This window comes from Poromitra crassiceps (assembly GCF_964638095.1).
Source record: "Poromitra crassiceps genome assembly, chromosome: 6".
In the NCBI taxonomy this organism is placed as follows: Eukaryota; Metazoa; Chordata; class Actinopteri; order Beryciformes; family Melamphaidae; genus Poromitra; species Poromitra crassiceps.
The window spans coordinates 23,297,499-23,310,777 of record NC_139627.1 but is presented as its reverse complement, the minus strand read 5'-3'; the positions used below and the strand labels follow the sequence as shown (position 1 = coordinate 23,310,777).

The window sequence follows — 13,279 nt, the reverse complement described above, 5'->3', positions numbered from 1 at the left end:
TGTGTGTGTGTGTGTGTGCGTGCGTGCGTGCGTGTGTGTTACAGGACCTCTGTGTTAAGCGAAGGTTTTGGCTTTGACCCCAGCAGTCTGAGCATGCTCAATATTAACGTCACCTCCCCAGGCAAGTCCCATCTCCATGTCACTTTATGACAGTATAATTTCACAATATTGGCATTATGCATTATGCATCCCTATAGAGCTGCTGGAAATCCACCTCACTGTGATATTCAAAGCAGTAGACCACTCTACAGCCATTTCTTCCACATAGACTGTAGTCATGTTCGGAATGGTTCACTCATTCACTCACTCAAACACATTATATCGTCCAGTGAAGTCCACTATTCCTCTAATAGGGACCGCTTTCGAACATGGCTAATATCTCTCAGTGCTGATTCTGTATTGTTTTTGGTGGGATTGATTGGTTGGTTAATTGATCAAATTAATTGCTTAACATACTAATGGAAAATACAATGCAGAGAGCACACTGCAACACATACAGAAAACATATCAAGAGTCCATATCCAAAATGCTGCATCTACTTAAAAAGTTATTCATTGTTAGCATTTTGTCAGCCAATAGTAAGTTATGCACTTTCATTTAAAAAGTAGTATAATTTGTCTTAATTTTTTGCTATCAATAATTTCATTACAGTAGATTTGTTTTATTTTTTATTTTTTATGTCACTCCCCCAATAAAGATTAATGTTAGACTGATATTGTTATATTGAAGCTGCCATTAGCCAGTATTTTATGCCAAAATTAAATAGTTTCATGCCAAAATGTTACAACTGTTCAGTATTTCTCCCAGAGTTTTATTCTATTCAGGGTGGAAAAGCCTCTGAGGTTATGAATATAACCCCGGTTTTATGAATAAGATGAGTGAGGTTCTCACTATGGGGAGATAGATTCCTCTGTACCCCTCACAGAAGCACTATATTCATTTCTACACCAATATCCTCATATTGGGATCGGAGGAAAATTTTATCTTTCACCCTCCACCGCTATGGGCGCTAGCTCCTCCCCCTATATATAGGGGCGGCGGGCGTGGTATCACCATTCTTTTTTTTTTTTAACTTATTTTTATTTATTTTCTCAAGTGCAATTATACATTTATTCATTAATTTACATCACAGGTATGGGTGTATTGAAATGCAGTCCATATAATCTTGTCTTTTCAATGTCCATAGTCTCCATTCCCATATGACCGGGTTTGTTATTGTCTTTTCTTCGTATGTAGAGAAGAGACATACAGCATGACAGTCAGTTCAAAATTATAGAAGATAATAGACAAATTAAAGCAAAAGAAGAAATAAAATTAATAGCCTACTACAGGTGTTGTTCACTACACTCTAGGCAAAACAAAATACAAAAGAATTGGTGACCACCTCATCAAGAATGCATCTGTCCTTAATTGTAACCTTGCAGTTATTTCTTCCATCTGATAAACATCTTTAACCTTCTCCTTCCATTGTATTATCGTGGGGGGCTGCGGTCTCAGCCAAGAGATTGTGATCATTTTCTTAGCGGTTAACAGAAGGACTCTAAGTATTCGTTTCAAGTTATTGTTTCCCATATCTTCTGGTATTATTCCTAATATATAGTAAGATGGTTCCAAGGGTAATCGGATCCCTAGACAGTTCTCAATTTCTGTTTGTATGTTCTGCCAATAATCCCCTAACTTTGGGCAGTCCCAGAATATGTGTGAATGCTCTCCTATCAGGCCGCAACCCCTCCAGCATCTGTCTGAGGTACCACCAAACTTTGACGTGATGAGAGGAGTCCTGAAAAACCTCATCTTAACCTTCCATTCAAATTCCTTCCAGATGGGACTACTAGTTGTTTTGTGTCCCTCTGCACATGCTAATTCCCAATCTTCTTCCGAAATTATAGATTCCATCTCCAGTTCCCATTTTCTTTTAATGTCCAGACTATTATCCATTAAATCTCCTTGCAGTATTTTATATATGTAGGAGGTGATTTTCTTTTTGACAGTCCCATCAATTGTTAGCATAAAAAAACTTTCTAGATGTGATGGTGTATTACATAATTTGTCCCATTCTTTGTGTTTCTGGAGGTAGTGTCTTATTTGTAAATATTTAAAAAAATCTTTGTGTGGAAGGTTATATCTACGCTGAAGTTGTTCAAAGGTCATCAGGACCCCTCTTTCAAACATTTGACCCAACATGATTAGACCCTTTCTTTCCCATTCTTTAAACCCTGCCCCTATTTTGGATGGGAGAAAATCAATATTTCGTGCAATCTTCATCGCTATAGATATTGATGAGGGGAGTCTTAGCTTCTGTCTCACGGTTGACCATATTTTCAGAGTGGTTTTTACCCATTGATTATTAATTTTATGTATTTTCCAAGAATCCTTGTTCAAAAATGGGATTACATCTAATGGTGCTTTTGGGCAATGATTTTGTTCCATCCCCACCCATATTGTATCTTTGTCTTGAGATAGCCATGCTACCATTGATCTGAGCTGAGCTGCCCAATAATATTTTTCCATGTTGGGTAGGTCTAGACCCCCCTTTTCTTTTGAGCATAATAGTCTTTTAAGTCTAATTCTGGGTCTTTTGTTTTGCCATATAAATTTAGATAGCCATTTGTTAATTGTTCTAAATGTAGCAGTAGGGACCTCTATGGGTAGGGATTGGAACAAAAATAGCAACCTTGGTAGTACATTCATTCTTATTGTTTCTACACGCCCTATCAGAGAAAGGGGAAGGACTTCCCATCTTGTAAGATCAGTTTTTATTTCATCCATCAATTTCTCATAATTGGCCTTAAATAGTTGTGATGTGCTAGGAGTTATGACAATTCCTAAATATCTGAATCCTTGCTTGGACCAGTGAAATTTAAATTTTCCTTCTAACTGTGGTGGCCAGCTCCCCACCAGCATCATTGCCTCAGATTTTGATTGATTAATTTGGTAACCTGAAAATTTCCCATATTCTTTTAAACTACTCATCAATGCCGGAACTGAGGAGACAGGGTCACTGATGTACGTCAATAAGTCATCCGCGTAAAGCGAAGTCTTATGTTCTGTCTGACCATCATCTTTTATACCTTTAATATTTTTATTTTGTCTTATTAATGTCGCAAGGACTTCAATATTTACGGCGAAGAGCAAAGGACTAAGGCAATCTCCTTGGCGGACCCCTTTCTCAAGGTTGAAGAAATCTGAACAGCAGCCATTCACTCTAACGCATGACCTTGGATTTGTGTATATGACCTTCACCCAGTCCACAAACGTTGAATGAAATCCCATAGCAGCCAGTGTTTTATATAAAAACTGCCAGTTTACAGTGTCAAATGCTTTCTGCGCATCAAAGCTAATTAGCACAGAGTTTTGCATACTTTTCTTGGCACATGTTATAATATTCAGTGTTCTCCTTATGTTGTTCGCTCCTTGTCTGCCGGGAATAAAGCCTGTCTGATCTGGATTAATGATTTTTGTTATAATTTTTTGCATCCTTTTTGCCATAATACTAGTCAGTAATTTTTGGTCATTACATAGCAAACTGATGGGTCTATATCCTTCACAGAGTGTCGGATCTTTACCTTCTTTGTGAATTACTGATATAATGGCCTCGGACCATGTATTTGGTGGGTCCTTATTGGAGAGAGCAAAGTTAAAAACTTTCTCTAATATTGGTGTCAAATCATCTATAAAGCATCTGTAAAACTCTCCGGGGAGTCCATCGATCCCTGGAGATTTATTATTTTTTAATTTTTTTATAGCTTCCCTTATTTCACTTTCAGTAATAACTGATATCATCTGTGCTGCTTCCTCTTCTGATAATGAGGGTAGGTGTAGCTTGGCTATGAAGGCCTCAATTTCGTTGTTTGTTGTTTCTGAATTAGGTTCTCTGTATAGATCTTTATAGAACGATGCAAAGGCATCTGCTATTTCCTTTGGGTATGTTACAATTTTTTTCAGTGTGGGATGTATAATCTTAGGTACCATACGATTAGCCTGTGCTTTACGGAGTTGAAAGGCCAGTAGTCGACTGGCTCTGTTCCCCATCTCATAGTATTTCTGTTTAGAAAATCTTAAGGCTCCCTCTGCCTTATATGTAAGGAGCTTATCCAAGGACTTCCTTGTTTCTTTTAATACTAGCAGAGTGTTCTGTGTTCCTGTGGACTTATGTTCTATTCCAATTGTTTTATCTTATTCTCTAACCTGGTATCACCATTCTTAATGAGCCTTCTTCTCGCCCACCCTGGCAAGAAGGGTTGTCTGGTGAGAAGCTCACTCACCTTATTCATAAAACCGGGGTTATATATATATATATATTATATATAGATGTGGGAGCTCCCGTATGCCAGACAGCTCATCGTTCTGACCCGAAGAGAAGTTGTCGGGCTCCTTAACTGTGTCCCGAGAGCGCTCGTGCCACGTGCTCGTGCCACGTGCCACGTGCTCGTGCCACGTGCCACGTGCCATGCACAGAGCGCTCATGCCACGTGCCATGCACAGAGCGCTCGTGCCACATGCCATGCACAGAGCGCTCGTGCCACGTGCCATGCACAGAGCGCTCATGCCACGTGCCATGCACAGTCTATAGAACCAAACAAAAGAGACGGGCGAGGTCCAACTCACCACCACACAAATGTCCTGAATAGGCACTCCCCTAAAGAGGGCCCAGGATGAAGACATCCCACGCCGCTGCTCCACAGGAGGAGTAGTAAAGGCTATTAGAGTAATAGGAGAGCAAGAGTCCATAACCTTAGGCATAAAGGCCGGGTTAGGGATCATACTCACCTTTCCATCCCCTGGAGCAAAGCCTTTAAGCCCCTGTAGAACCACAGCTCATAAAAGCGCGCAACAGATCATTCTGGCCTACAGTTTTAACTCCAAAACCCAAATGGCCAGCAGATAAGGCTGCCAGGTAAACCTTTAATGTGGAAAAGGCTCTTCCCTCATCAATTAAGTCCTGGAGAAAAATCACAATGGCTTTCTCAGAACAGAGATAAGGATTGTGACCCTCTTTTTGGCACCAATTTTGGAACATCTTCTACCTGTGACCATATAATATCCTGGTGGAAGGAGGAGCCCTTTGTTTCCGATTACTGATAGTGGCAAGCACCCTAGGAGGGAGATCTGGCCAGGCCCAAAGAGCTAGGCTCTCTGGATGTGGGTGGATCACCGTCCCTCCCCCCTCAGAGGAGTCAGACAGAGGAGTTTGTCCACCCCCATAGTGAGAACCTCACGATCCTTATGATAATAAAACAGCATTTATTAGAGCATCATAGGACTCTAAAATCCAAACAAACTAATAAATGAAAATGTCCAAAGACTACATTTTCATTCCAGGTTTTCCAGACTGTTTTTATGTCTCTGTGGTCAGGATGTATTGTCTCTTTATTTTAATCCTAGTAGAGATGGTTCATCGTAGCACTTGTATGTGTGTTTCTCCAGGAGTGGTGAAGGTCGGGGAAATGCTGAGGAATAAAACAGCTTTTGTACTGGAAGTTGAGCGGCATGCCGGCATCGACCCTGACACTCTCAACATGCTGATGGAGCTCACACTGCCACACAACAACTTAATGGTGAGGCCAGGGACTCTCTCTCTCCCTCTATGCCTCTCTCTCTCTCTCTCTCTCTCTCTCTCTCTCCCTCTCTGTCTCTTTGTCTCTTTGTCTCTATGCCTATCTCTCTCTCTAGTCTAGTCTATATGAATGCACATACTCATTGCCTCATTGATTATACAGAAGAGCTGTAAATCTGCACATAGTCTCGCACCTGCCCACTGGGTTGCCAGGTTTCTGCTGCCCACTGGGTTGCCAGGTTTCTGACAAGAGTAATGTTTTCATGAATTGGTGTGTTCACATTCCCTTTAAGAGAAGCACTGACCTTTTTAATTTGAGGCTGCCCGCCCTGCAGCTCACCCACTGCGCGTCGCATACACAGCTCAGCCGCTACGCAGCGTCGCCTGCTCTATGACATCACTGATGATGACATCACCGATGACATCACTTATGACATCGTCACTGATGACCTCATCACTGAACTTATATAGCCTCAGCCAGCAAGGACGACATCACTGACATCATCACTGATCACTGATGACATCACATCATTAGGTAATTAGGTCAATCACCTTAATTAAAAAATCTGGAGCGGGCTCGCAGCCTCGCAAAGTTCTGCTCACTCACTCACACACGGACACTTCTCTAATTACAATAAGATAAGAAGATAGGCTTAAAGAGAAACATAACATAGAATAAATAGTTCTAAAAGTTGTGTCATATTCCAATTACATTGCCGCCTTTTATTATACCAGCATATTATATGGATTAGCATCATCACATTGGTCATTCATTAAGCATAACAGGCTAATCTGTGTTTTAATTTAATTTGATTGGAATATCAAGCGCTAGTGTATGATTGGAAATGGCTTGAAGCACAAGAGCTTGCCTGTATTGAATCCAGTATCAGTTAGGCTAATTAAAATGAAGTTGTCTTTACAGTGGGTAATGAATGCAATCCTAATTAAATTGTTAAACCCGAGAGATGATTATCCTTTATTTTGTATCAAGAGCGCTTCGCTATGTTGAATCAGCACCTCTTTTCAGCGAGTCCTGTGTGAATAACTGTCAGAACAACTTGATAGTTAAAAGCATCAACTTGTTTGAAACCGCTGTTAAATTATTTTCTGTAGACTTTGATAGCTCCTGGTCAGCTTTTTCCACGCTTACAGTACCACACTTCCAACAGCAAGTACTTGGGTCCTGCTGCCATGAGATTTTAAGAGTTCAGGTCATAGAAATAGGGGCCAAATCCCAAGTTCCCAAATATTTTACCGCCTGAAATCTGAGGTGAATGACATTTTCTAGTAGTATTCACCTACTGAAATCTGAGGTGAACAGTTTCAAATAGGAAGCTGGTATCTACTGTCTTTCCAAGGTGACATGAATGCACCTTTACAGCATGGATCATCTTGTCTCTGTTTATATCCTGGAACAGATCCTGTCCTGGCTGGTCAACATGCGGCACTGTGACAGCTCAGCATCCCCCAACATGAACCAGACAGAGGCCATGATCTTCAGGACTCTGTGCTCCATGTCCCCCGAGCAGTGGTACAGCTTCTTGCTGCTGATGGCGCAACATCTCAACGTGGAGAAGGTCATCTACACGGTAAAGCTAGATTCAGATTATCTTTTCTTCTTCATTCTGTAAACTTTTTAGGCTTTTTATAGGTCTGGCAAAATAAATAATGTCCATCCCATTTCAAATGAAGGCCCAATTTGAATGTAACACCTCGCTGAAACAACCCTCATTTCAGTATTCTTTAGTTTTTTTTTATTCCTGAAAATTACAAATGTGTCAAATGGCAGCCAGGAAGAGCAAAGGGACAGTGAACTGTCCCTCTGAAACTGCAGCATCCAAAGTGGTTCTCTAATGAAGCTGGCTTTCTATTTCAAGTTCAAAATGTCATCTCAGTCACTTTTAATTGGAGAAAGCATCTGTGCCTTAAGTGTCAGCTACTTTCTCCTTTGAGGGAAATCCCACTTGCTGTGCTCCAGCTCGTTACCCCGACTGGGGTCAAGCCAATGGTTTCAAAGGATTTAAAGATTCAAACTAGTAAGGACAGGCACACAGAAATGGTAAAATCTGCAGTGTGCTCAAGATAAAAATGTACCGTGAAACTCAACAAGCTTTTATGCATGATTAAGATGTAATATTTCTTTTTAATAGCACATTATAGGGTGCTATTAGCCACAAAGAACACACATTTTTACAGCCATTGCTTGTTGGGACTCTGGCTCCATTATGCTGCTTCAGGCAATTTTGCCGTTTTTCTTGTCTTGATTTGTTTTAATGTTCTTATTCTGTATAATTTACACACATTTATTTTTTTATTTTTTAGCTGCCTCGTTTACCAGCGTTCATTTGAAAAAGAGGTTCAACTGAGTGTGAGTGCCCTTGCTATTAAATGTAGTTTGAAAGAAAAGAAGAACTTGTTCGTTACATCATTACAAACAGCCACATTTTATTCAAACCTGCAGAACTTTATTTTAACTTCTAGTCAGGATTCCAATGTTTCCAATATATCAACAGGCACGTGCAGAGAGGGGTGCTAGGGGTGCCCGAGCACCTGCCTGTTTTCCCCTAATGCCCAAAGTGCCTTTTTTTTTTACTGTAAAGGCATGCCCAGCGGCCTTCAAGAAGAACTTATAACAATAAATAACAATTTAGCAATAAATAAAATGTTCGGACAGTTTACACATGTTGACCTTTCAACCGGAAGTTAAGTAATCGTCTGCGTCTCTGTGACGTGCACAATATTTATTTCCCAGGATGGCGAAGGCATGACCCGCCCTTCTCTGCCTCTGATTGGCCTAGTGTCAAACGTTGTTGATCCAATCACATTCACTTGGCTATCCTATCCTGCGTCTCTCCTCATCTCCTGCACCAATCAGAGGCAGAGATTGGCAGGTCATGCCTTCGCCATCCTGCCCACTGCCCAGCTGCCGAGCTCCGACTGGCTGGCGGATCAGCAACAGTGAAACCGCCCCGCGCAACGGTGTTGTGTCCTTTTGGGGACACAGTTTGAGGGGAGGAGTTTGAAGAGGGAGCTAGCAGGGTGGGAGGGGTCGGCGATCCCCTTCTGTGTCTTGTGTTTGATATATGTGGCATACCCCATACCCCCATTTGATAAGATTTTGTCCCAGGGTCCCCCATCTGATAAGATTCTTGCTTTTAGACGTTTTATTACAGAAAGTGTATGAAACCTATGACCAAAATAGTCATACATTCTGTCATTGTGTTACTTATAGATGGAATTATGGTGAAAGTAAATGACCCCCCCCCCCCCTTTGCTGGGGACCCCTGGAACCCCCTCAAGGACCCCTGGGGGTCCCTTGACCCCACTTTGAGAACCACTGCTGTAAGAAACATGTGATCACTTTGGGGCCCTTCTCCACAGATGGTGTTGTCTGAAGACATGCAGAGCCTGGTAGGGGTCATGCTCCAGATGGTGACGTTCCTGACCGACGTGATAAGCAGGCTGCTGCCCACCGTCAGCCGGCTGCAAGACTACCTGCACTCCATCCAGGACCTCAACCTGGCCGCCAACCCCGAGTTTCACAAGGTGAGTCTGCTTTGCTACTGTATGGCCCTGAGAAGGCTAGTTGAGAATGTGTGTGTGTGTGTGTGTGTGTGTGTGTGTGTGTGTGTGTGTGTGTGTGTGTGTGTGTGCGTGCGTGCGTGTGTACGTGTGTGTGTGTGCGTGTTAAATGTTAAATGCATGACTTTACAGCAGAAATAAACCTGTTTACATCCTGATTCATGGCAACTGTACAGGGGGTGAATTTTGATATACAGTAACTCACTCATTTAAACAGTCTATGGCTGCAAAGAGAAGTCTGATTGTATAGAAGTCAATGGGGAAATGACCTTACTTCTCACTTGATTTATTACCTCAGTAAGCACTTTTTTAATAGGTTTATGGTCTCAATCGCTTTCAAGTCTGTTTCAAGTCTTCTTCAACACAGCATGATGTTCATTTGTAAATTACAGTCCCATTTAGAGTAAAATAGACAATAAAGCAGACTATGTTTTGGGGGTGATTGACAGGTCGGCTGTCGAGTGATCATGCAGCTCACCGATCATAGACCAATAGCAGGCGGTGCTGCGGCTCTATCTCGCTCTATCTGTCTAAAAAAACAAAAACAAGATGACAATGGCCAAAATGCCAAAACTCAAGGCTTCAAAATGGGAGTCCACAAAGCATTGGGTGACATCCCAGAGGCTACGTACTGTATATGTCCACATGTTTTATACAGTCTATCTACATGTATGGTGTGACCATTGAATGGTCATGTAAGAGTGAAGCACCAAGAGAATAGGTCTGGGTGATGCTGGTTGCTGGTGCACAATCATCTTGTCTTTTTGCCTAGATTAGATGTTATGACTCAAATTCATATTCAAACAGCTTTAGGGGCTGTTGTGCACTCAACCAACTTCACCCAATGGATGTAATGATGCTTGAACATCTAACTTTCCATCTCTATTTTTGCCCCAGGTGATGAGAGGGCAAAAGCCCATGATGTCTAGCAGAGCTACGTTCGTCACCCTCTCGCGGGCGCTGTGCAACCACGGCATCCTGGCTGTGTTCGGGCTCGCAAAGGCACCCCTCATGTCAGAGTCGGACCCCTCCTCACCCAACGTCCAGCAGAGGGAGGAGATGATCGAGAAGTTCAAGATCCCACGCAATGCCAGTACGTTGGGAGGAGGCTTTAGGGCTTTCGCATGCAGGGGAATCTAATATGAAGTATACTCAAGTATTGCGTTACAGACAGTACCTATTGGTCTGAGATATGGTTTGTCTTTGACTTATTCTTTTGAAGAAAACACAATTATAAATCAGTGATTGGATATGGATATGTTTTGGTGTCAATAGATCTATTTAAGTGTTCAGCTTTATACGCATACTCAGTTAGCAATGTTTTTATTTGTTTATTTATTTATTTATTATTACCTTTATTATTATTATTATTATTATTATTATTATTATTATTATTATTATTATTATTTATTAATTTTTATCTAAAAACACACCTGTCTAATCAGCCTAAATCATATAATGAAATAATGAAATTCACGTTATACGTGCGAATACTGTCTGATGGTTTTCTTCTATTCTCCCCTTCCCCAGCTCCATTCTGTATGAACCTGTACCTGGATATGGTCAACACAACAGGGGGTGCCATCGCCTGGGCCTTCCTCAAGCCCATGCTGATGGGGGACGTCCTGTACACCCCTGACACACCCTCCACCAGGGCCATCATGAAGAAGGTATGCACAGTTTGGGAACCACTGCATGAATGCATTGCCCACACGTTAGTACATTACATTAAATTACGTCATTTAGCTTACGCTTTTATCCAAAGTGACTTACAATAGCACATTTTGTCAACAGTAGTGAAATCAACTGTGCAGCACAGTCTATCTCAGCTAAGACTTTTTTTTTTATAAGGAATAGACAATGCACCCACTTTCACATGATAACACTATTTATATCCCTATCCCTTCCTTTCCCCAGGCCAACGGCACCTTGCAGGAGTTTGCAAACCTGAAGATGTACTCCGAGGACTGGATCGAAGCCTCCAACTACATCGTAAAGTCTGCCAAAATACTCAGCCACACTCTGCCAATGCTGCAGGTATGGAAACTCAGCACGACTTCTCCATCTGTCTCTTGTCTTTCCCCGCCTGGGCTCGGCACTTGTCCTCTGTGAAAGTGTTCAGATAAACTCTGCAGTGGCCTTTGCAAAGTTTCCGCAGCTGAATCTTGATGTTGTCTCCCCCCTTCCTCCCTGCAGAATTCCCTCGGCAATTCCTTTGTGAAGAACTTCATTGAGATGCAGACGGACATCAATGTCGCCAACATGAAGGAGACACTCAGCAACTTCTGTGAGTTTGCATTTGAAGGTCTTACTTTTGAACGTTGCAGATACCCAGGCTCACCCGCAATATTCACGCTATCAGAAAATGGATAATTTCAATCAAATTCAAACTGAATTTCTCACTATCTCTCTCCATAGTATAGCTTGAACACATGGCACACTCAATTTGTACATTGTATGCTCATTTTATTTATACGATTTGATTACCGTATATCATATTTTGTGAAGTTGCCTTGTATTTTAATTTATTTAATTTATATTCCAATAACTTTGCAGCGTAAAGTTAGTCCTCTGTTGGGATAACAGAGAAGAAAGCTTTGAACATGTTATTTATTTCTTCTTCTTTTTTAGCATTTGTTTGACATTTTGATAAAAAATCATATCAAGGATACAATGTAAAAGTTCACATACAATATAAATAACTGCTCCATCCCCCCACCCTCCCCAAACATCTCATCCGTCAAAGAAAGAAAAACAAGAGTGACAGCTATGGTAATGTTATCAACTATACAGTGCATTTCCTTTTAAGCAAAGTACAGCAAGTGTTTATCTATTATAGCAGTACAACCTGAGGAGCGTCATACAAATGTAAGCATAGCACAAGAATAATAAATGCCTGAAATACAAATGTACTGTAGTATCAAACACCTATAGGACAAGCAATGAGAGGGTTCACAAATCCAGAATGTGTTGCAGATCTTGGCTTTCAAGAAGATGTAGTAAAAGACCCCAAATTTTGTAGAATTTATTGAGCTTACGTTTGAGACTACAGTATATGTTAGTTTTTACAGTGCAAGACAGGATGATAGTAGCTCTTTAAACCAGTGGCACATGGTGCCAGATGTTTTGTGTGTATTAAGCAGGGATCAACCATTCTGATTTCATGCTCTCTCAAAGATAGATTTGTGCTATTTACTTTTAAGTGGCATTCAGTCAAACAAACACACACCACATATTATTTTGTAATTTGGTTTACAGCAAACTGACTATAGCTGTAACGGAAGTCAAAATGATCTGATTCCAGCTTCTTAAAAATGTGAATATTTTCTGGTTTCTTTACTGCTCTATGACAGTAAACTGAATGTCTTTGGGTTGTGGACAAAACAAGACATTTGAGGACATCATCTTGGGCTTTGGGAAACACTGATCGACATTTTTTACCATTCTCTGACATTATAGACCAAACAACTAATCGTTTAATCAAGAAAATAATCGACAGATTAATTGACAATGAAAATAATAGTTAGTTTCAGCTCTAAAACTGACATATCTCTATCTCTATCTAAAAACCTGCTTGGCGTTCTTTTGCTGTTGTGTCAAGATTTTAAGTTTGATTCTTCTAATTTTTTGTCAAAGCTAACATGACAACCTTGCTGGAGAAAAACAAGCACATCCTCAAGCAGATAACCACCTTGTCCAGCCTGATGGTGAACATCTCCTCCTGCATCAAGTTTGACCGTTACCGTGGCTATGACTCCGCTGACAAGCTGAACGCAGAGGCCCAACACCTGGCTAAAGACCGCAACCTCTATGCAAGTGAGTAGATACTGCGTGTCATGGACAGCAGGACAGGCCTCTTCTACTGAGATAATCGAGTCCATCTGGTCCATTGGAGAGTGCATCCAGGACTTGTGCTGGTTTCCAGCTTCTCAAGAATAGATGTTGACATTTGCAGGTCATTGCTGGACAGCTAATGAGATTAAAGCAGGTGGATGCGGTCTTTCAAAATGCAGGATGGCAGGGGCAGAAGGCTGAAATTTGCCGTGGAGGTCAAGTGTGTGTGTGTGTGTGTCTGTGTGTGTGTGTGTGCGTGTGTGTGTGTGTGTGTGTGTGTGTGTGTGTGTGTGTGTGTGTGTGTGT

General features: G+C 41.3%; 1 protein-coding gene across 1 annotated transcript in view; it reads left to right on the top strand.

Moving 5' to 3' along the window:
* abca12 (ATP-binding cassette, sub-family A (ABC1), member 12) overlaps positions 1 to 13,279 on the top strand; it is a 75,154-nt gene that overhangs the window by 20,922 nt on the left and 40,953 nt on the right. The window contains exons 21-29 of the mRNA XM_083639476.1: positions 45 to 121; positions 5,428 to 5,558; positions 6,976 to 7,146; positions 8,939 to 9,103; positions 10,037 to 10,232; positions 10,670 to 10,809; positions 11,057 to 11,176; positions 11,336 to 11,426; positions 12,776 to 12,955. Of these exons, the coding sequence (XP_083495602.1) occupies positions 45 to 121; positions 5,428 to 5,558; positions 6,976 to 7,146; positions 8,939 to 9,103; positions 10,037 to 10,232; positions 10,670 to 10,809; positions 11,057 to 11,176; positions 11,336 to 11,426; positions 12,776 to 12,955 (1,271 nt within the window). The remainder of the gene's footprint in view (positions 1 to 44; positions 122 to 5,427; positions 5,559 to 6,975; positions 7,147 to 8,938; positions 9,104 to 10,036; positions 10,233 to 10,669; positions 10,810 to 11,056; positions 11,177 to 11,335; positions 11,427 to 12,775; positions 12,956 to 13,279) is intronic.